Genomic DNA, 23,932 nt, shown 5'->3' on the forward strand with positions numbered 1-23,932 from the left:
AAACGTTCACTAGAAACATTACTGGTGTGCATCTTGATTCAAAACAATGGTGCTGGCATATTTTAAGATCTGTCAGTACAAGTTGTTTTCAGTTAAAACGGCTCAAACATGCATTTTAGTCTGGGACTAGCTTAAAGGGATAGTTCACCCAAAAATGAAAATTTGATGTTTATCTGCTTACCCCCAGAGCGTTCAAGATGTAGGTGACTTTGTTTCTTCAGTAGAACACAAATTATGATTTTTAACTCCAACCGTTGCTGTCTGTCAGTCAAATAATGGGAGTGAATGGGAACTCTATTAATAAGAGTCGAAAAAACATGCACAGACAAGTCCAAATTAAACCCTGTGGCTCGTGACGACACATTGATGTCCTAAGACATGAAACGATCGGTTTGTGCAAGAAACCGAACAGTATTTATATAATTTTTTACCTCTAAAACACCACTATGTCCAACTGCGTTCAGCACTCGTTCTGATCGCGCTCTGACAGCGGAAGTGATGTCTAGCACTCATTGAAGTAAATGCGCGAGACATTACTTCCGCTGTCAGAGCGCGATCAGACCTCACTAAGTGAGTGCTGAAAGCAGTTGGACATAGTGGTGTTTTAGAGGTAAAAAATTATATAAATACTCTTTGGTTTATTGCACAAACCAATCGTTTCATGTCTTAGGACATCAATGTGTCGTCACGAGCCGCAGGGTTTAATTTGGACTTGTCTGTGCAAGTTTTATTTACTCTTATAGTAGAAGTTTCCATCCACTAGCATTATTTGACTGACAAACGGCAATGGTTGGAGTTAAAAATCATCATTTGTGTTCTACTGAAGAAACAAAGTCACCTACATCTTGGATGCGCTGGGGGTAATCAGATAAACATTTAATTTTTGGGTGAACTATCCCTTTAAAGGGTTAGTTCACCCAAAAAAGAAAATTCTGTCATTAATTCATGTCGTTCCACACCCGTAAGACCTTTGTTAATCTTCTGAACACAAATTAAGATATTTTAGTTGATAGCTCCGTGAGGCCTCCATAGGGAGCAATGGAAACTTCCTCTCTCAAGATCCATTAATGTACTAAAAACATATTTAAATCAGTTCATGTGAGTACAGTGGTTCAATATTAATATTATAAAGCGACGAGAATATTTTTGGTGCGGCAAAAAAAATTAAATAACGACTTATTTAGTGATGGACGATTTCAAAACACTGCTTCAGGAAGCATCGGAGCACAGATGAATCAGTGTGTCGAATCAGCTGTTCGAAGTGCCAAAGTCACGTGATTTCAGCCGTTGGCAGTTTGACACGCGATCTGAATCATGATTCGACACACTGATTCATTTGTGCTCCGATGCTTCATGAAGCAGTGTTTTGAAATTGTCCATCACTAGATAAGTCGTTATTTTGTTTTTTTGGCGCACCAAAAATATTCTCGTCGCTTTATAATATTAATATTAAACCACTGTACTCACATTAACTGATTTAAATAGGTTTTTAGTACCTTTATGGATCTTGAGAGAGGAAGTGTCCATTGCTCCCTATGGAGGCCTCACGGAGCCATCGGATTTCAACTAAAATATCTTAATTTGTGTTACGAAGATTAACGAAGGCCTTACGGGTGTGGAACGACATGAGGGTGAATAATAAATGACAGAATTTTCATTTTTGGGTGAACTAACCCTTTAAGCCTTGTCTAACCAGGGGTATATCTTTAACTGAAACACATTATGGGTGAATCCCAAAAAAAACCTGCCAAGAACACATCTGTATATTTCACCCCAAAATTATATTTTATTTTTTATATCATTTTTTTTTTTATTATTTTCTTGACAATTAAGCTTATTCTACACTACCGTTCAAAAGTTGTTGTTTTTTTAAATACTTTTATAAAAAAGTATATACTATAATACTATAAAATTATATATACTATTATACTATAAAAACAGATTTTTTTAATACTTGTTCCATTTATTTGATCAAAAATACAAAAGAAACAATGATATTATAATTTAAAATGGCATGGTTTCTATTTTAATACATTTTTAAATGTAATTTGTTCCTGTGACGTCTTCAGCATCATTACTCCGGTCTTCAGTGTCACATGATTTTTCAGAAATCATTCTAATATGATGATTTGATGCTCAAGAAACATTTATTATTACCAATGTTGAAAACGTATGTACTGCTTAATATTTTTGTGGAAACTGATCCTTGAGTCGTGATTCTTTGATGAATTGAACATTCAAAAGAACAGCATTTATTTGAATTAGAAACATTTTGTAACATTATAAAAGTCTTTACTGTCACTTTTGATCAACTTAATGCGTCCTTGCTGAATAAAAGTGACCACTGACCCCAAACTTTTTTATATACCATGTATACACACATATATATATAATATATACTCACAGGACCCCAGATGGTGACACAATCCTCGTTAACACTTCGGAAATTGTTGGGTTCAAACGGATGCCAGTAAGTGAAGATGACTGGAGTGCGATCCGTCCATTCAAAGTTCATCTGCATAGCTGTATCATGTAGACCAATCCACAACTCCTCTATGTCTAAGAGAGACAGGAAGAGAGAGAGTCTGAAACATCATGGAGATTGTGCCAGATTATATAAAATATTAAGCTTGTTTTTTTTTTGTTTTTTGCTTTTTAATTATTATAATTACTATATATTTTATTTTTAATGTCCAAAATGTACAAAATTTAGTGAGGTTTATGCTCAACAAAAAAGACAATTTACAAGTCAATTTACAAGACAATCTCAAGTTTTTACTAAAAAGACTAAAATACTGGTAAAGAAAATCTTATATTTATTAATTTGTATATTTATAAATGGGCATTAGCATGTCTATACCTTTCTTCATATGCTTAGTGATAAATTCGAGCTCTGGCAGGGTGTGGATGCTAACGAGGTTAGCATCCATCTTCTGACACATTCTGTGGGCGGAGCTCCAGTCCAGGTTGTCTGAGTTCAGCCTATAGCAGCCCGCCTGGAAGTTCTGCCAGCCTACATCACACTGGTACCGCCCGTCATCTGCCCAGGAGTCTGTTTCACACACAGACACAGGTGAAATCTTCAAGTCAAAGCAGACTTTCAGGTAGATCAGCAGAATCCAAACTAAAATCTCCAAGGCATGCAAAAAACATGCAATTTTGGGTCAAGATACTCAAATTGCATGGCTGGGCCAGACAAGGTTTACCTCTGAAATAAATCAAAGCATATTTAATCATTTAAAGTATAAGTGTAAGCAGCGGTAACAACGCTGTGTAAATTTATATGTGAACCACAAGCCACAAATGTGCATTCACACACTGCGCACATACCTGTGGTGAAGGGGTCAAGTGTGGCGTTCGGGCGTTTCTTGCAAATGTAAGGCAGAGCCACTGAACAGTCCCGGTTGTTCCAGCGACCCTGAGCATCAGTGCTGATCACTCCACAGTTTTCCTCCTCATCATAGCTTGGCATTTCTACAACACACACACAAACACGCATGAGATAATAACACATCCTTCCTAGTAGAAATGCAAATGAGCTCTTTCATATCTTCTGTGCCAAATAAAGTAAAAACTACTAAGAACTCTAAAGAGAGCAGAACAATGCAGAAAAAGTCTTAAAGTTCAATAAAGTAAAAAAGTTTCATATGTAAGAAAAATATGTAGTCAGCTGGTCATTATACTGTTTGATCACTGGTCATTATCAGGGGGTAAATAATGATCTGCTGACTGCACATTACCCCATTTATTACATGGACTAACAAGTAAACAAACAAGTAATAAATTCAGCACCATTCAAAAGTTTAGGGTCGGTACGAGTTTTAAATGTTTCTGAATGTAGTCTCTTATGCTCACCAAGAACTGTTTTCTAAATGATTATATTTTAAAATGTAATGTATTCCTGAATTTTTCAGCATTATTACTCCAATCTTTCAGTGTCACACGATTCTTCAGAAATCATTTGATGCTCAAGAAACATTTCTTATTATTTGATTTCAGCACTGATTTTAGTTGAAATCATTTAATTACTGTATGTGAGAAGAAAACTGTAAAGTGCTACAAAAGACATGAAACTACCACAGTTATGCAGCAAGATGTAGCTAAACTTAAACAGTGTTGGTGTCATTATATGAAAATATTTGACTGCAGAATGCTTCAAATGTCCAGAATCACATAGAGAGCCACATAATAAATAAAAAGTTGCTGCTATTTTCAATAGCTAAAGTTCTACTAATTCAGTATCAGGGTGGATGTGGTTATATGAGGGTGTGGCCTCACCTGCTTCCCAGTTTAGGTATTTGAGAGGGGCGGAGTCAGCCCACTGCCAGCCACCATTGAGATCCAAGTCATTCAGACCCATCCACAGGGTGGCGCTGTAGCCAGTTAGCAAACCTATGGTACACACATACTTTATAAACACATTCCACAGAGTTTTAAACAAAAGTGAGAGTAGCAATTTTGGTCTTGTTTTTTAATCAGAAAAACAAGAATCCTTTGAAAGAAACCAGAATCCTTTTTAATCTCTTTCCAAACCAAATAATTTCAATAATGCAATAATGTTTATTTCCATCAGTCTCTCACCGTTGATATAGATTTGTTCCTCTACTTTAGTGATGCTGAGCAGGTCTGCTCCCTGCTGTTGGCAGCTGGTTCGTGCTTCACTCCAGGACAGCGTGGCCTGAAAGTTAAACTGGTAACAGTTATCCATCAAAGGGTTTATGTCCCAAAACGTCTCACAGTCGGAACCTTCGGAAAGAGAGAGGGATGCATTTTAGTGAGCAGGAATGTGTGCTCAATGATGTACAGTAGTCTCACATTCCAGCTGCCAGACTAAAACAGTGAAAGAATGTCCTGAATTTAACAGGTCAGGTCTGTGAATGACATGAACAGGATTCAGCTGAATTCACTCACTCTTTACTGGGCAGAAGCCCCAGCGTTGGTCCTTTCCATAATCATGAGTAGTGGCACACCAGTGAAAGCCATCTTCCCTGCCCACACTGGTGCAGCTGTGGAACCACTGGCCATCATACAGGAAGGGGAAGTAACATGGGCTGCCGTGAGAGTTTCCTTGGATGGTGTAGATTTCTATAAAAAAGTCCAGAAAGCACTCTTGATTACCAGGGAAGACAGATAATTATAAATATAAAGCTTGAATATGGACAAAAATGTCTGCCAAATGAATAAATGTAAATGCAGAAGAGGAGAGGGAATGTTTTATCATGAAAAACATAAAAACCATACATTTGATAGATAGATAGATAGATAGATAGATAGATAGATAGATAGATAGATAGATAGATAGATAGATAGATAGATAGATAGATAGATAGATAGATAGATAGATAGATAGATAGATCTATTCAAACCTTGGATGGGCCTAAATCAGGGTGTGTCTGAGTCATATCTGAATGCAACAAAAGGGGAAATGAAACTAAGGGACAACTACACAACTTTCTCAATATAAAGTAACCAACGAACTAATAAACACATGATTTGGGCAGATCTTGCTTTACCTATAGTAACAGAAGGGTTTGACATATGAAGATCCAGTCATATTGTAGAATGCTTTACCATGCTCCTATCCCATAAAAACTGTTGTATTCTTCTTGCTGGTGGGATTCTCTTTGACTTGATTACCAGGGAAGACAGATAATTATAAATATAAAGCTTGAATATGGACAAAAACGTCTGCCAAATAAATAAATGTAAATGCAGAACAAGGTTATAATCGTTAACGAAAACGAACGAAAAAACGAAAACTAGGTGGGAAAAAACATTGTCTTTAACTGAAATAAAATAAAAACGAGGCATTACAAAAAAACGACAACTAACTAAAACTGTAATTTGTGTTTGGCAAAACTAACTAAAATAAAATAAATATATAGATTAAATGTCCTTAGTTTTCGTCTTTATCAATGTCTTTCATAGAGCAAACGTTTAGCTGCATTTCCTTTCCCTGCGTCTCTACACACACACACACACACAGCCCCTCCCATCAGTGCACACCGCGTCTCCATGAGAACGAGTGTTCGACTTTGAAAGCAAGTTCGCTAAAGGTTGGTATCTCGTGAACACCTTTACACAAACACACATTAAGAAGTGGTATAAAAATATTTTTAATTCTGAATATAACTTTGTCAGCGTGTTAATGTCGACGCGAGAAGTGATTGCTACTGCAGCACGTTAACTAGACGCAAGTTTGAGGTAAAATGCACTTGTTGTCGATGTCAAAACACTAACGTTATATAAGCTGTGATTCAAATATTAAATAATGTAATTTGTTTACTCTTACACTGAATATTTGCTGCTTTAATCCAAATGTGTTTGCATAGTTCACCCAAAAAGAAAATTACTGTGAGAAAAAAAATCAAGTTTACAGAGTTTTAGTGTCACCGAAGGTAAACTGCGTTGCTCATTGTGGTTAACGTTACCTCTTAACGTGCTCTTGCTGAATGGCAAGGATTGCACTATGGACTATTGTACCTTTTGTATGTTTTCTTTTTTTTTTTTTTTAACTGTATTTTATTTTTCATAACGAACAAGCTGCGATGTCACATTTCCGCTGATTTGTTGTCTGTGTGTGAGGCGCGGGCGCGATTAAACAGCTGTCTTCGCAGGGGACTTGCCTCATCGTCATGGCAACGGTTCGTAGTCAGATCAGATTACGTCAGAGTTGGTTGCCGTTTGTTGGATGGTCAGACTACCAAACTAACGCCGATTAAACATGTTGAGTCCGGTGAAAACCGACTCAGACCAACGCCAACAGGGGTATCACACCGATCCGATCAAACTCCAACAGAGTTTGTTGGCGTTTGTCGGTGCGGTGTGAATTGGCCTTTACACTGAATGTATGCTGCTTCAATCCAGACGAGTAGGCTATTGTAAATTTAGTATAGGGTGTGAAAATTGTACACCTGTGGTATTTGTATAGGGTGTGAATTCTGTATAGAAGATGTGTAGATTTTTGGTAGATTTTTTGGCAATTTTGTGAAGGTGTCACACACACACTAAAAAAATTGAAAAGCTGTATTTAAAGTTTTTTGTTGTTGTTGTTATTTGTCATGTTCTTTTCTCAGATTGAGCTCCCTGACAATCTGACAGAAATGTCTTGCTGTGGCTTAAAAATGGGTTGAATAGGCTACATGCGGTTCATGTATGTCTTCTTTAGTCTGTAGGTTTTTTACTGGCACACGTCACTTACACATTTTGCACTTACTGCGGAGTGTTGAGACTGTTCACATATTTGTGCCCATATGTACATTTTATGTACTGGTTTTATTTTTTAATGAATATTTTCTAAAATTGTATGATGTTTTTGTTGAGTTATTATTACACAATACTTTTTCTGACCTTTTTGAATCTTGCCCTTGACAAATAACCCAAATTACAAAAAAAGACTAAAACTAACACTAAAACTAATAAAAACTAAACTAAAACTAAGCATTTTCAAAAAATAAAACTAAACTAAACTAGCAAACCCACTTTTAAAAACGAATTAAAACTAAACTGAATTTGAAAACAAAAATATTAAAAAATAATAAAAAAAATGAATGAAAAATGCAAAACTATAATAACCTTGATGCAGAAGAGGAGAGGGAATGTTTTATCATGAAAAACATAAAAGCCATACATTTTATAGATAGATAGACAAATAGATAGATAGATAGATAGATAGATAGATAGATAGATAGATAGATAGATAGATAGATAGATAGATAGATAGATAGATAGATAGATAGATAGATAGATAGATAGATAGATCTATTCAAACCTTGGATGGGCCTAAATCAGGGTGTGTCTGAGTCATATCTGAATATAACAAAAGGGGAAATGAAACTAAGGGACAACTACACAACTTTCTCAATATAATAGCCCCATGATATTGAGTAACCAACAAACTAATACACACATGATTTGGGCAGATCTTATATTATTGGGTGTCGATTAGGAGATGCCCCAGAAGGTCAGGTATATTATTGGGTGTCGATTAGGAGATGCCCTGTCTCCTAATCGGAAAATCAGGTATATTATTGGGTGTCGATTAGGAGATGCCCCTTCTCCTAATCGGAAGGTCAGGTATATTATTGGGTGTCGATTAGGAGACGCCCCGAAAGATCAGGTATATTATTGGGGGTCGATTAGGAGACGCCCCGGAAGATCAGGTATATTATTGGGTGTCGATTAGGAGATGCCCCAGAAGATCAGGTATATTATTGGGTGTCGATTAGGAGATGCCCCAGAAGGTCAGGTATATTATTGGGTGTCGATTAGGAGATGCCCCAGAAGGTCAGGTATATTATTGGGTGTCGATTAGGAGATGCCCTGTCTCCTAATCGGAAGGTCAGGTATATTATTGGGTGTCGATTAGGAGACGCCCCGAAAGATCAGGTATATTATTGGGTGTCGATTAGGAGATGCCCCGGAAGATCAGGTATATTATTGGGTGTCGATTAGGAGATGCCCCGGAAGATCAGGTATATTATTGGGTGTCGATAAGGAGATGCCCTGGAAGATCAGGTATATTATTGGGTGTCGATTAGGAGATGCCCCGTCTCCTAATCAGAAGATCAGGTGTCGATTAGGAGACGCCCCGGAAGATCAGGTATATTATTGGGTGTCGATTAGGAGATGCCCCTTCTCCTATTATTGGGTGTCGATTAGGAGATGCCCCGTCTCCTAATCGAAAGATCAGGTATAGGGTGTCGATTAGGAAACAGCCCGGAAGATCGGGTATATTATTGGGTGTCGATTAAGAGACGGCCCGGAAGATCGGGTATATTATTGGGTGTCAATCAGGAGATGGCCCGGAAGATCGGGTATATTATTGGGTGTCGATTAGGAGATGGCCCGGAAGATCGGGTATATTATTGGTTGTCGATTAGGAGACGCCCCGGAAGATCAGGTATATTATTGGGTGTCGATTAGGAGATGCCCTGGAAGATCAGGTATATTATTGGGTGTCGATTAGGAGATGCCCCGGAAGATCGGGTATATTATTGGGTGTCAATCAGGAGACGGCCCGGAAGATCGGGTATATTATTGGGTGTCGATTAGGAGACGCCCTGGAAGATCAGGTATATTATTGGGTGTCGATTAGGAGATGCCCTGGAAGATCAGGTATATTATTGGGTGTCGATTAGGAGATGCCCTGGAAGATCAGGTATATTATTGGGTGTTGATTAGGAGACGCCCCAGAAGATCAGGTGTATTATTGGGTGTCGATTAGGAGACGCCCCGGAAGATCAGGTATATTATTGGGTGTCGATTAGGAGACGCCCCGGAAGATCAGGTGTATTATTGGGTGTCGATTAGGAGACGCCCCGGAAGATCAGGTGTATTATTGGGTGTCGATTAGGAGATGCCCCGGAAGATCAGGTATATTATTGGGTGTCGATTAGGAGACGCCCCAGAAGATCAGGTGTATTATTGGGTGTCGGATTAGGAGACGCCCCGGAAGATCAGGTATATTATTGGGTGTCGATTAAGAGATGCCCCGGAAGATCAGGTATATTTTTGGGTGTCGATTAGGAGACGCCCCGGAAGATCAGGTGTATTATTGGGTGTCCATTAGGGGATGCCCCGGAAGATCAGGTATATTATTGGGTGTCGATTAGGAGACGGCCCGGAAGTTCGGGTATATTATTGGGTGTCGATTAGGAGACGGCCCGGAAGATCGGGTATATTATTGGGTGTCGATTAGGAGACGGCCCGGAAGATCAGGTATATTATTGGGTGTCGATCAGGAGATGGCCCGGACGATCGGGTATATTATTGGGTGTCGATTAGCAGATGGCCCGGAAGATCGGGTATATTATTGGTTGTCGATTAGGAGACGGCCCGGAAGATCAGGTATATTATTGGGTGTCGATCAGGAGATGGCCCGGAAGATCGGGTATATTATTGGTTGTCGATTAGGAGACGGCCCGGAAGATCGGGTATATTATTGGGTGTCGATCAGGAGACGCCCCGGAAGATCAGGTATATTATTGGGTGTCGATCAGGAGACGCCCCGGAAGATCGGGTATATTATTGGGTGTCGATTAGGAGCGCCCCGGAAGATCGGGTATATTATTGGGTGTCGATTAGGAGTGCCCCGGAAGATCGGGTATATTATTGGGTGTCGATTAGGAGCGCCCCGGAAGATCGGGTATATTATTGGGTGTCGATTAGGAGACGCCCCAGGTGATCAGGTAAACCTCAGTTAGGTGCGTAGAGGAAAATCTACCACAATAGACAGACAGACAGACAGACAGACAGATAGATAGATAGATAGATAGATAGATAGATAGATAGATAGATAGATAGATAGATAGATAGATAGATAGATAGATAGATAGATAGATAGATAGATAGATAGATAGATAGATAGATAGACAAATAGACAGACAGAAAGATGCAGTGAAATATTTGATACTTAATAGTCAGTTCATGTCTATGTGAAACTTCTGCCTCCCTTCTTGAACTCTTAACCCGCCCCCTCCTTCCCTCTTTGCATTTTCACACTTTCTTCCTCTCAGTTGCCCCTCTGTTGGAATGTAGCTGTTACTATAGAAACCCCTGGGCATTCTGTCTGACTGTACAGATTAGCTCTCAGTCAACAAAAAGAGAAAAAGAGAGGAGGGGGAGATGTGAAGGAAGTGAGAGAGATGAGTTGCTAAGACAAAAGGAAGATAACTTCATAGGAAAAACAGAGAACACGTCAGACTCGAGAGAGAGTGTGTAGTTGTGTTACAGTTCTACCACTGCTGTAGCTCAGAGATGTGGAAAAGTAGGACACTCTCGATAAAAACACATATTCACTTCCAAAAACTTCTCTCTCAGTTGAACTTTTAGAACTTACGCAGTTTCATTCTTGTATATGCAAACACACACACACACACACACAAAAACAGCTCTTTGTTGGCATATGTCAGTGGCAAATTTCTGTCAGGAACAACCCGCCATGGCAGTGAGACCAAGAAACACAGAGGTGAGAGGAATCTGTGCTGTGTGTGAAGTGTCTTCTTCTGAAGGACTTTAACCTTTTGCAATATTTTAATAATAATATTTTTTAAATAAAGTATTATTGTATTCCAACTATGTTTTGAATGTGTATAATATGTAATATTATAATATTCATTTAATTAAATATTTTATTGCAACTAAATTCTGTTCTGAATGTGTATAGTATTTAAGTATTAAAGTATTATTGAAGTACACCGATATCTCATGAGGTGGAGAATGATTCATTAAAAAGAATTGGCTGATAAGAGTCATTTGTTCATGAATCAGATTACTCTGGTCTTGCTAAGTTTGTTTTTATAACCAGCAAGGACAATGCTATAGAAAGATATGTCTACTCTATTTATTGTGTTGTTGTTGTTGTTTTTGTATTATTTTGTGGCACCCAGTAGTATCTCTCTCACTCTCTCACATCACATTCAATTGGGACTGAATCTGACAAATGAACTGAAACATCATTTGTTTAGTCATGGTGCTCTAGATTCAGTAGCATCAAAGCACAAGCTCCATCAACATGGGCAGAAGAAAGCAGATGTTCAAGAACTAACATACAATTTCATGACATTTGGTTAACGCTAACATAACCAAATGTCATGAAATTTTAAAAATATAATGCTTTAGCCTACTATAAAACCACAATGACCATCAGTAATGTTATGACCTAAAAATACATGTAAGAAACTACTGTGGGGTAATGAATGACTGTGATTTGAGATGTAAATTAGTCACTATGAGACAGATTGTCTGATGAGACTCAGACTGAGAGACGGCTGGGCCTCAGCACTGTATACAAACACAGATTAGACTTTTTAATTGGCTTCTTTTTTGGTGACTAGCCGATCCAAATTTGGAGTTGCCCTTGGCAAAAACTCCACAATCATGGAGAAAATATTTTAGTCTAAATATCACTTAGGTCCAAAAGACATGTGGCCTTGTTTAAACGTCCTTTCGTCTGTCCGGACAAACCTTCCCTTACACTTTGTTTCTTTTTTTAAATAATCCTCTCTTGATCCTTTTATCGTTTCTTTTTTCCAGCCCCTTTAATTTCAATATTTTCTAAAACACAATGTCCTAACCATGTGTGACAGCGACAAGCAATAAAAGTCATGCAAATCTGAGTTTTTGTCCAAACCATCTGCGACAAGAGGCTGGACATTTTGTTGATTGCTGGGTTTATTAGTCATGTTTGGTTGCCCCTCCACAATGCAATCTCATTGGTCCAAAAATCATGCTTAACATAGCTGTACACTACTATTCAAAAGTTTGGGGTAAGTAAGACTTTTATTTATTATTTTTTGAAAGAAATTAATACTTTTATTCAGCAAGGACGAAATGTAAAATGATGAAAAGTGACAGCAAAGACATTCTTAAAGGTGCCCTAGAATTTAAAATTGAATTTATCTCGGCATAGTTGAATAACAAGAGTTCAGTACATGGAAATAACATACAGTGAGTCTCAAACATCATTGTTTCCTCCTTCTTATGTAAATTTGATTTGTGCAAAAGACCTCCGAAGAACAGGCGAATCTCAACATAACACCGACTGTTACGTAACAGTCGGGATCATTAATATGTATGACCCCAATATTTGCATATGCCAGCTCATGTTCAAGGCATTAGACAAGGGCAGCCAGTATTAACATCTGGATCTGTGCACAGCTGAATCATCAGACTAGGTAAGCAAGCAAGAACAATAGCGAAAAATGGCAGATGGAGCAATAATAACTGACATGATCCATGATATCATGATATTTTTAGTGATATTTGTAAATTGTCTTTCTGAATGTTTCGTTAGCATGTTGCTAATGTACTGTTAAATGTGGTTAAAGTTACCATCGTTTCTTACTGTATTCACGGAGACCAGAGCCATGTCATTATTTTTCATTTTTAAACACTTGCAGTCTGTATAATTCATAAACACAACTTCATTCTTTATAAATCTCTCCAACAGTGTGTAATGTTAGCTTTAGCCACAGAGCACTATCAAACTCATTCAGAATCAATGTAAACATCAAAATAAACACTGTACTTATGCGATTAGACATGCTGCATGACGAACACTTTGTAAAGATCCATTTTGAGGGTTATATTAGCTGTGTGAACTTTGTTTATGCAATGTATTATAGAATTGCGAGCTTGGGGACGGGGAGTGCGAGCATTTAAAGGGGACACGCACTGAATCGCCGCATTTTTAATTACTCCCAAAATTAGGCAGTTAAAAAATTGTATAAAAAAATCTATGGGGAATTTTGAGCTGAAACTTCACAGACACATTTAGGGGACACCTTAGACTTATATTACATCTTGTGAAATAGGGTTCTAGGGCACCTTTAATGTTTCAAATAATTTCTATTTCAAATAAATGCTGCTTTTTTTACCTTTTTATGCATCAAAGAATCCAGAAAAAAAACTGAATACAGTTTCTGCAAAAATTTAAGAGGCAGCATAACGGTTTTTGCTTCATGAAATTAAGCTTGAACCACTGTAGTCACATGGACAATTTTGACAATGTCTTTACTACCTTTCAGGGCCTTGAAAGTGGTAATTACATTGCTTTCTATGGGGGATTGGAAAGCTCTCGGATTTCATCAAAAATATCTTAATTTGTGTTCCGAAGACGAACAAAAGTCTTACGGATTTGGAACGAAATTAGGGAGAGTAATTAATGACAGAATTTTCATTTTTGGGTGAACTAACCCTTGAAATATGAAACATGAAATATGTTCTGATTGGCTGTGATTTGCTTCATTGTAGACAGACAAATTACGGGTTAGGAGGAAATGTGTAACTGTGAGAAAGAGAGAAAAGAAACAACATTTAATGTGCTTACCTCGGTATGACTTGGCGCAAAGGTCTTGATCATCATAGACTCGCCACAGGGACTTTTGGGAGGGGGATCTTGCAGACGGGGAGTCAGCGACTGAGACATTGCCGCTGTTGAGGAGTAATTTAGGGGAGGGCAAATAAGTTTCAAGTGTCTCCAAGAACTTGCTGCAGCTCCAGGTCCAGCGCACTCGCGGAGGCTCGTAGTCGCACCGAAACACGCCCAGCGGTGACTTGTTGCCAAATGTGCTCACGTTGCCCACGGTGATGCCCAAGCAGAGGGAGGAGCCAATGTTGAAGAGCCGCCCCCTGGTCACCCACTTCCAAAGCTGGGCGTCACCCTTGCAGGAAGAGGAGAGGTAAAGCATGTGATCTCGTACCCCCAAGCAGCCCAGCGCTCCCTCGTGGTAAAACGCAAAAGTGTCCAATTCATCTGTATGTGCTGTTGCAGAAAGAGAGAGACAAGAGTTATTAGCTTGACATATTGTAGAAGAGACATCTGATAACCCTATAATTGTAAATATGGAAAGATCATTAATGCCAAGCATAGACATTTATAGAGATTTTTAATGATTTTACCCACCATTAAGCCAAATGACTGTTCCGACAGAAACAATTTCCGTCAAACTCTCAATGTCATGTGACCAAAGCTGTTTTTGCCTCGCAGCTATTTTCATAGTATATTATTAAAGCAGTAGGATAAGCAAACCCTGTTTGATTCTCTTTCACCCACTCATATGTTCAACAAAATCAAGTAGATCACAGCCAACACAAGCAAAGCACAAATCCTGCTCAAACAATCCCACAGAAAGTTTTATGTGCTGTGACTGGCCTCGATTGTAAAACACTGATTTAATTACAGGTGAAAAGTAATTGTTTGGGGGAAATCTGGAGCTTCAGGTTACATTCTGTGTGTGCTTGCTTCGGTTTTGGAACACATCATATTTCTGACTGCAAATAGATAGTAATTAACCAAAACAAAACAAAAATGTGCAATAGAAACTGCCATGAGAAAACGCATTGGCAATATTCCTCTTTTGTGTGAACACACATATTTATCGCAGTTTCATCATAACGGAGAACTCTCCAGCACCCATCAGTGGTTTGTGGTATTCTGAAATGAGGAGGCAAAACAACCGCTCTGTGTTTTATATATATATATATATATATATATATATATATATATATATATATATATATTTATTTATTTATTTATTTATTTATTTATTTTTTACTCACAAAGATACATTCTTGTACAAATGTTTTGGGGTAAAAAGGGTTTTTTAATCTTTTGGAAAAAAGCTGGTGCTCACCACTTACTCAAAAAAAAAACAGTAAAAACAGTAATATTATGAAACATTATAACAATTTAAAATAACTGCTTTCATTTTTAATATATTTTAAAATGCAATTTATTCCTGTGATGTCAAAGCTGAATTTTTCAGCATCATTACTGCAGGCTTCAGTGTCAATTTGTTTGATTTCATGCTGTTTTCAATTTAATTTAAAATTTTGAATTCTTATTGAATGAAAGTATACATTTCTTTAAAAAAAAAAAAAAATAGTTACTGGCCCTAAACTTTTGAACAGTAGTGTATACATTTGCACTGGACTAAAATGTATTAAATTTATACTAAAATATATTAAATGTACCATCAAACCTAATTTAGTCAGATATCTTGGTCAGGTCAAAGTGTCTGAATAATTTTTGGTTCCAAATTTGTATCAGCTTTACTGATAGTCCACTGTATGAAGAATTTTTGTGTATAATATGTCACAGTTTACTTTCTTTTGCTATCCTCACTTACAGAAATGAACTATAGTGTCCTGCACCCACTAGTAAAAAATATATCAAAAATGTCTGAATTTTTTTTTGGTTTGACTGTATATATCACAAACATCTTAATAAAAATGTTGCATTGTTTAAAAATCACTGTAATGACACAGCAATAAATAACAACTCACAAATCATCATGTACTTTTGATTCTGGCATGACTGAAAGAGATGATATCCGAGTGGATGAGTTGCTTCAATGATTTGTATACCAGTTGCAAACATAGGTGACATTATCCTGTTGACGAGGTAATTATTTATGTGTGTCAATTTTAATCTCTTATTTCACAATATTGTTTTCCTTATACTGTCGATTATTTTCTTATCTAATTTTTTCAAGGAGGAACTTCCTTTCCTTGCCTCCTTGAAAAAAATGTGCCTGCATGTCATGCATGATAGAACTGCTGTACCGGCTACTCACATTGCAGTAAGAATAGACAAATATACTGAAATATATTATACTGTATATGTGTTGTTTAGCGAGAGAAGGAAAAGGAAAAGAGATGGCAGGGAGGAGAGTCAAATAGACGGCTGAAGAGCCAAACCCGGCAGCGTTCCCGAAAGCCAGTCTGGTTTCTTTTTATACTTCCATTCTGCTTTTCTCTCTCTTTATCTGTCTCTCTCATGCACCCTCTCATTCCTGCAGGGGGGAATGCAAGGTTACAACCACAACGTAAGAGAGAAAAAGAAAATCAGAGCAAAAGTAAGATAGCCTGAAGAGAGACCCGAGACAAACAGCTGTGTTTCCAAACAGAGTAGTTCTAAAGCAGGGGAATGGGAAATGGGATCACTCCAAAAACAAACAAGAGAGAGACAAAAAAATGTTAAACGAGACCCTGGGAGACTTTCCGAATATCGTCAAGCAATGCTTAGACATATATTTCCATAAGTAAGCATGCTGTAAAAAATGTTAAGAAGCTCTATAAGAATGTAAAATAGAGATAATCAGAGCTTTTTTAAAGATAAATATCTACAGTGGCCCCGAAAAAGTATTTGGAGACTTTTTGCCAGGCCCTGGCAACACATCACCTATGGAAAAATCCTTTCAAGTGTCTAACTTGTGAGATGTAAAATAACAAAAGTTTAAAATGTGAACAAATCCAACTAGGACAATTCTTTCCATGAGGTCCTGATTCCACTTATTAATGACACGCAATCCGTGACAAACTGGGATTAAAACAAGTCTTTCCGTCTTCCAGCAGAACAGCAGAAGAATTTGAGGGCATCATGTGATCTGAGCGAGTCATATAATTGGTGGAGGTAAGACCCTGGGGAGACATACTTCAGGAGGAAGGAAGGTAAAGACACGCGCGTTTACACAAACATCAAAGCGTTTCTCTCCACTTCTGACGGAAAAAGGGCGAAGCAGGCTCAGACATTTCTTGAGCATCATCCTAATGTCTTCACAATGAAACAGGGATTTACTGAGATGAATAATCATGGGAGTTTGAATAAAGGAAACAAAAATAAATGGCAATGTTTATGATAACAAACTCTGATCAAATATTTTTGATAATCAGTCAGGAATACATTCTCAGGTTTAGTTTGAAACTGAATATATAATTAAATGATAAAGTCAATCTTACTCTAATGCACAATAAAAATAAATAATAATAAAATAAATTTAAACATTAATAGTACTACTACTACTACTAATAATAATAATAATAAACCTTTTTAAATAAATAAATTAAAACAAAGGTCATTTAAAATAATAATATTACTCAGGTTATTTTTCTCATTATTTTTTAAATCAATCAATAAATAAAAAACATTAGTACTATTAATAGTAGTAGTAGTAGCAGCAATAATAATAATAATAACAAGTTTAATTTCATTTTTCTCATTGAGGGCCAAATAAAAAGAATAAAAATGAAAAATATATATAAAATTTTAAAAAGCATTACTAATACTAATACTAATCTTTCTCTCAGTGTAGGCCTAATAAAATGTAATGCATAAAAATACATAAAATAGCAGCAGCAGTAATAGTAGTAGTGGTAGTAGATGTAATAATAACAATAAAAATAATGACACTTAAAACTGCAAATTCATAAAAAGGAAAGCTATCATCAAACTATCATCATCAATGTGCCCTTGAGCAAGGCAGGTTACTTAAAACAAGGCTGCTTCAGGGGATTGTTGCTTTGGATAAAAGCATCTGCTAAATGACTGCTTACTTCCAGAAATATTGCATAACATAAAACAAAAAAAATACCATGACAGCTGGCACAGGATGTCACATAAGCCGTAATAATGCATGCAAAGAGCATGCAGTGTTAAAAAACCATTAAACATGAAAAATGGCCTGTAAATCAGCATTGTTGTGTGATTAAAGATAAATGCATAGCTAATATCGATGATTTGTCTGATGTACAGTTAGAGCACTGCGAGAATGCAGAATGCCATCCATTACAAGGTTTTCGAACAGTTATTGAGTAGGCTGACAGCTTACAGGAAGGAACTCTTTTTTCAGGCTGTGGTTTTGGCATGAATGCTCCATAAAACCACCTTCTTCCAGATGGTAGAGATGAGAACATATCACGGCACGGATGATGCTGCACAGCTAAACAAATTGTTTTTGCGATCACTGATTATATAATGCTGATGATGACATCGATATGACTAGTGTGGGCGAAAATGTCTCTTCATCACAGTCTGTGGAATGTTTCCGATGAATTTTCGTTTAAAGTTGGTCTAGGCACTGGCAAAAGGGATCTGATGCAAGATTTCCATCTGAAACAGTTATACCTCGGAAGCTGAAGGCTAACCAACACAGGAAACCTTGCAAAAAAATTGACATTCCACCTCAGGCAACAACTAATTGATTACCTGAGGAAAAATGTTGTTATCTTAGAAATGAACTATGTTCTGATTGGTGTTTGACCAATATTGGCTTTCTTATGTGCATGGTGACTGATAATAGGCTAATATGTAATGCAATACACTGTACTAATGAAAAGATTGATTGTCCATATGCAATGGACTTATTTTACATACTATTTACTCAACATGAACAGTTGATTGATCAATTCTTGATCACAAAAATGGTTGATTTTACTAACAACAAACAGTGACTCTACACTTTAACATACTTCTGTATTATCGCCTACATATTAGAAACTAGTCGATGCCTTCTGAATTTAGAGTGTAATCCCCATGACAAAATACAGAGGACACCACGAAATGGAAAAGGCAGAAGAAACAGGCACTCAATGGGGGGGACTAATAGCGTGAGCTCATGTGGTGGTATGTGGTTTTCCTGAACCCCTGATTCTAAGCTACCAAAGCTAAACGTTTATTATTATGACAGATGTATTTTTGTTTCTCCCTTCCCCTTTTTGGAGGAGGGCAATGAGTGAAGGATACAATATGAGAGAGAGAGAGAGATGGAGTTGGGGGAAGGAAGGTAACAAGCCAGCAGGGAGACAGGGAGGGAAAAAAGTTGTGAGGGAGAAAACGGAAGGGTGCAGAGAGAGGTCAGGGTTTTGTATAGATTATCCTTTTATTCTGTAAACACAGAGGTTGACCAACACACAGGAAATTCCGGCTGGTATTTGTTCCTCAGCTCCCGATACTGAGCCCTCAACCTAGTCAGAGCTCTGACCTGAGATCAAACCCCAAAATGAGGTCCGGTATAAAAGTCTCCTCATGGTTTTTACATGCATTGGCACTCAAAATTAAAAACATCAATAATTGAAAAAAAAATAAAAAATTTAAGAGAAAAAAACAGCTGCAAATAATAATAATAATAATAATAATAGTCAAATAGTATAAACATTATAATGTCAAAAGGCCAAAATGCATGAATAATACATTTTTAAAAATTATCTTTGACCATAATAGATAATAAATCTGCTAAACAAATATAAATCTGAAGCATCAAATGGTCAGAATTTCATCAAATTTTATTTAAATAAATATAAAATTTTAAGGACTGAAATGCTAAAACTGATCAATAAAACTACTGAATTAAAAAAAATATATATTCACTACAATAAAAAATAAAATCAACAGATTATGTTGTTGTGTGATTTTAAGTCAAAAAGCTCAAGACCAGAGATGAGCCAATATTACCATTTTAAGAGCTACACGAGAGAATAAGAAACCTTACAGCTTCTCATGCTAAGAATTATTGATTCACAGTTCCAACTCTTACAGGAATTGAGTGTTGAGTCTTAGCCTGTGTAACACCACTGCTGTTCTTCAAAACTTTTTTTTCTTCTTTTTATTAGAGATGTGACAGTCCCTGACACAGAGGTGCAAAAACCTATCCTGTCTTTGCTAGACTGTGAAGTTGAGAGAAGCACTAAAAAGTATACAAGACCCCCAAGAAGCAGACAGCCTTCAGCTGAGGCTCGTTATTGTGTAACCGGATATTTAGGGCACATCTGCTTACGGGTGAGAATCAAGCGCTTGAGAACACAGGTTAACAGAGCAGTGAGAAACCACGAACATACTTCTGCAAACAGGCATAACGACTGTGCTTTATCATTCAAAATGTCCTTTCGCCCACTAAAGTTGCGCTATAAAACATAAAAGCAGTGCCTAATGGTGTTGCGTTGTCTATGAACGAATACGTTTTCTGAACAAATCTTTTGAGTGAACGAATCGAATCGTTGCATTCAGGCACTGAATCGTTCATAGAATCGCCGTTTTAAAACGAGTGCTTTTCCTGAATATGGTAGGCCTATGAGCAAACAACAGGCTCTAAAGCATAAACTTTATCAGACTAATAACTGAACGAGTCAAATGTGGACTCAACAACAGCATTCAACAAAAAACTCGTTTGTGAAGGAAATGAACAAATGAGGCTTGATCAGACACGTCCTATATCTACAGTTTAATAGGCTACAAAGAAATTATGCAAAGCTTTGTCAAAATGAAGGAAAAAATTACAGCTATGGTTTGTTGTCAATTTTAGGGAAATGTTTATGATGTTTAAATGTCATTTCTAGAGTTTCTTCTTTATATCCTAGTATAACCAAGGAAAGTCTGTTCACTTGGCGGCCATTTTTGCAGCTATTTCGGGTATACAAAACCAAGTCCAATCTATTTGCATGGAGGAATCTTGAAATCTCAAAAACTGCTCTGCAAACTCATCTGACACGAACTATCCCATAAATGTTGTTTCTTATGCTCAAATAGCGTTAAAAAAGCTTATTTTTCAGGCTAGACTAGCCAATGGGCATGTGCAGTCCTAAGCGCAAGTTTCAGGTTTCTCTGGGAACAGGAGCTACTAATGGCAGCTGCAGTGACACAATGACTTTATTAATTAGCAATTGGCTCTTTTACCTAGAAGGTGGGATGTATTCTGCCAAATTGCGCATTGCAGTTCTCCCATTCATAACTAATAGGAGTGAACCGTCTTTGTATATCAGTAGTCTTTGGTATAACCATGCAATGTTAAAGGTGCTAAAGAGGATGCTTTGTTTTATACATTTCTGCAATATTATTTGAAACTGTGTTTACTAACTGATAAAAGACTATTTATTAGGTGCACTGAAAGGAATAATATTAATATACATCATCTGTGCACGAGGTAGGGCCTTAAAAACATCAGCCAATCGCGTAAACGACTGGCCCTCTGGCTTGTCAATCACTGCCGTGACATTCCTTGTGAGAGACGAGCATGGCTGCGCGCTCCAGTAACTTTCCACACTCCACAGGCGCTGAATGCAATGTTATTGTCAGGAGACAGGAATAACAACTGCAGATTATGAGTTACCTGCAGTGAGTCTGACATAATGAATCCACTAACACGACACAGCGAATGCCGTTGGTAAACACTCGTGTTCCAATACTCGTGCACGAGTTTTGGGAGGCGTTCCCTTCAAAAACTCACTAACAGTCTTTGGTTTTTCAGTCGACGAAAAGATCCTCTTTAGCACCTTTAATAAAGCATCTAACAACTTGATGATAATAACGAATCAGCTGACAACACAATTCAGTGACTCAAAAACAACACACCAAAGGGTATTCGCTTGTCGCCACCTACTGGCGTAGCTACGTCAATAAACATCAATAAACGAACCAGTTAACGATTCTCTTAGTGAATCGATTCAAATGATTCGAATAACTAGAATGAATCAATATCCACACCAGCAGCGCTCGCACTCCCCTCCCCCTGTTCTCTCTTCCTCTTCTCACATCTGGTTCCACTCAGAGTTTGGACTTTCGTGGCATTCCTTCACACCAGTGCACCCGGAGCCAACACAACACAACACAACAGCACCCCAAATAAAACCAAGCCTCGTTATTAGTATTATTTCTAATTCACAAAACACTTAAATAATCATGAAAACAAAGAAGTCAGAAAAAAGGGCAAAGACATCATAAAAAAGTGATAATAAAGCGTGAATGTTTCCTACCTGAGTGCACGGTGCTCCGCTCCAGGCTTAATACTAGAAATAAATATAAAGTGCATCTGCAAACATTTATCCACGCGCGACTCCAGCAGCCCTCCCGGTGCCCGCCACCGTGCTGATGCATGCCCGCGGAAAGGTGAAGCGGAGAGAAAAACGACTGGTTTTCCCCCTTCCCGTTGAAACAGAAGCAGGAATTGTGAAGGACAGACGGGCTTTGAGAGTGTCAGTGTCGCTGTGTGCGTGGACTGTGATGAGTTTGGAGTGAATGAGAGGGGCAGACCGTTCACTTTCACTGCACACGCACACACTCACACGTCCCAAGAAAATGAAGTGGAAGAGGCGGAGAAATAAGTTTGAATGACTACCCGACACCCGGGATAAGTGTCCAGGACTGAGAATTTAGCAGAAGTTCGCAATACTTTGTTCTCAGGCAACAGAATCTCGACACTCTTCGTTTTTTTGTGCAATATTATTATTTATTCACATGCAACACTAGCTTTACCTGGGGAAAGAAATAGCTTACTTGAAAGTCTCCTCTATCAAAAGCTAGTAAACGTCCTACATATTTCCTGCACATGAAATTAGACTAATTACATTCAATGCACTGCAGACCAACAGAATTTATATACATTTAAATAAAATGTATATTAAAATATAGGTCGCTCCCAACAAATGGGGTACAACCAAGGGCCTAAAACTCAAATGGTCAACAAATGGTCAGTGGAAGGAAATGCTTAACCTCAGGAGGTCAAACTAAATTATAAATTAACAATTTTATTTTAATTCTTTTGTTTTCTAGTTATTTTACAACAGTGTTACCAAAATCTGATAATTTAAAAAAGTTTTAAACACCAATATAGAAAATAAATAGAAATGGCAGAATTGATACTGTTACATATTAAATATTATATAATACAATTTTAAAATATTACATTTTTGGTCACTAAATCAAGCTCATTAAAAAAAGCACAATAAACTGATCATTAGTTCAAACAGATTATGTATGATTATGTTTCAGTCAAGAGCTTGAAGACCTGAAGGTGACAATGGTCAAAATCACCATTTTAGGCGATATAAGGGGGGTGGGATGCAACTTTTCATGCAAATTTAAGTTATAATTGTATGCTAATGTAAGATAACAGTTATAAAATAATAGTTTTTCAAACATATTATTAAACAAGCTACAGTCCGAAAACATTATTAAATCATGCTCCATAATGCTTTAAAGTCATGTGATCACATTCATTCAATTATTTGTCCCATTACGTTCCAAAGTTTTACATTTTTTCATATTTTATATATATATATATATATATATATATATATATATATATATATATATATATATATATATACTTTTCTGCAAGTATTTCTATATATATATATTTTTTTTTTTTATTTATTTTTTTTTTCAAATATTCCGATTACAGGGACAGAAAAGTGAAGTAAAACTGTCACTCGTCACTTGCAGAAAAGTGATTCAAACAAGAACCGCATGTTGAAGGAAGCACTTTAAACTTAGTCACATGCTATTGGCATTTTCTGTTTCTTACTTATTGCCAGTATGAACACAATTAATTAGGACAATCTTCGTGAGACTATGGCGAGGTGGGAGGAGAATACTTTAATTCAAGCTGTGAATGTTCTTGACACTCCTTGCACTATTTGGCAGTCCAGGACAGGTTCTGTAATGTAATCGTGCATGAGATCACTATGCCAGAGTAAACAAATGGGTGGAGCAGTTAGGGTGGAATAGTCAGACAGGCCTTGGTTTGGTAAAGTAATCATCTACAGGTTCTAGCTGCTGCTTGCCTAAGTGTTTGTCCAAAACAATCCCCAAATGGTGAGTCACAGAGACTGGAAGTCTGCTTAAGCTGTGATGTTTTTTTTTTGTTTTTTTTAATAT

The 23,932-nt window shown here is 37.2% G+C and overlaps 1 protein-coding gene across 1 annotated transcript in view; it reads right to left on the bottom strand.

Annotated features, from left to right (window-relative positions):
* mrc2 (mannose receptor, C-type 2) overlaps positions 1–22,313 on the bottom strand; it is a 38,704-nt gene extending 16,391 nt beyond the window's left edge. The window contains exons 1-8 of the mRNA XM_067381717.1: positions 22,030–22,313; positions 13,832–14,266; positions 4,912–5,085; positions 4,582–4,746; positions 4,279–4,392; positions 3,331–3,474; positions 2,861–3,052; positions 2,405–2,559 (exon numbers count right to left, since the gene is read on the bottom strand). Of these exons, the coding sequence (XP_067237818.1) occupies positions 2,405–2,559; positions 2,861–3,052; positions 3,331–3,474; positions 4,279–4,392; positions 4,582–4,746; positions 4,912–5,085; positions 13,832–14,266; positions 22,030–22,150 (1,500 nt within the window). The 5' untranslated portion in view covers positions 22,151–22,313. The remainder of the gene's footprint in view (positions 1–2,404; positions 2,560–2,860; positions 3,053–3,330; positions 3,475–4,278; positions 4,393–4,581; positions 4,747–4,911; positions 5,086–13,831; positions 14,267–22,029) is intronic.
* Positions 22,314–23,932: the final 1,619 nt, after the last annotated feature.

This window comes from Chanodichthys erythropterus, chromosome 3 (genome assembly GCF_024489055.1).
Source record: "Chanodichthys erythropterus isolate Z2021 chromosome 3, ASM2448905v1, whole genome shotgun sequence".
In the NCBI taxonomy this organism is placed as follows: domain Eukaryota; kingdom Metazoa; phylum Chordata; class Actinopteri; order Cypriniformes; family Xenocyprididae; genus Chanodichthys; species Chanodichthys erythropterus.